This window comes from Condylura cristata, unplaced genomic scaffold (assembly GCF_000260355.1).
Source record: "Condylura cristata isolate star-nosed mole 26May11 unplaced genomic scaffold, ConCri1.0 scaffold00034, whole genome shotgun sequence".
Taxonomy (NCBI): Eukaryota; Metazoa; Chordata; class Mammalia; order Eulipotyphla; family Talpidae; genus Condylura; species Condylura cristata.
Genome location: NW_004567135.1, coordinates 2,267,143 through 2,267,607, shown reverse-complemented (window position 1 = coordinate 2,267,607; position 465 = coordinate 2,267,143). Strand labels below are relative to the sequence as shown.

Genomic DNA, 465 nt, shown 5'->3' with positions numbered 1-465 from the left:
GGCCGGGCGGCCCCCCGCGCGGGACTCCCCTTCTCCCTGGGCGAGGCTCCCTTTGCCCCTCCCCGACCGCCCTGCTTCCCCAGAGCCAAGCCTCGGACGTGGTGGTCGTCTCCTCCAAGTACAAGCAGCGCTACGAGTGTCGCCTGCCGGCCGGGGCTATTCACTTCCAGCGCGAACGAGAGGAGGAGGCACCTGCTTACCAGGGGCCTGGGGTCCCCGAGTTGCTGAGCCCCATGAAAGATGCTCCCTGCCTGCTGAAGGTAAAGGGGCTCAGTGGAGGAGTGAGGGCATAGGAACCAGTGATGTCCGCGGGAGCGCCTTGAAGAGGAGGACGGTGAAGGAGCCTGCAGGAGTGGGCAGACCGTCGGGAGCGGGCAGACGGTCTGGAGGACCTGCAGGAGTGGACAGACCGTCGGGAGCGGGCAGACGGTCAGGAGAGGGCAGACGGTCAGGAGGACCTGCAGG

General features: G+C 67.5%; 1 protein-coding gene across 1 annotated transcript in view; it reads left to right on the top strand.

Moving 5' to 3' along the window:
• Positions 1–465, top strand: part of OS9 (osteosarcoma amplified 9, endoplasmic reticulum lectin) — a 7,979-nt gene that overhangs the window by 479 nt on the left and 7,035 nt on the right. Inside the window, exon 2 of the mRNA XM_004692415.2 lies at positions 84–260. Within this exon, the coding sequence (XP_004692472.1) occupies positions 84–260 (177 nt within the window). The remainder of the gene's footprint in view (positions 1–83; positions 261–465) is intronic.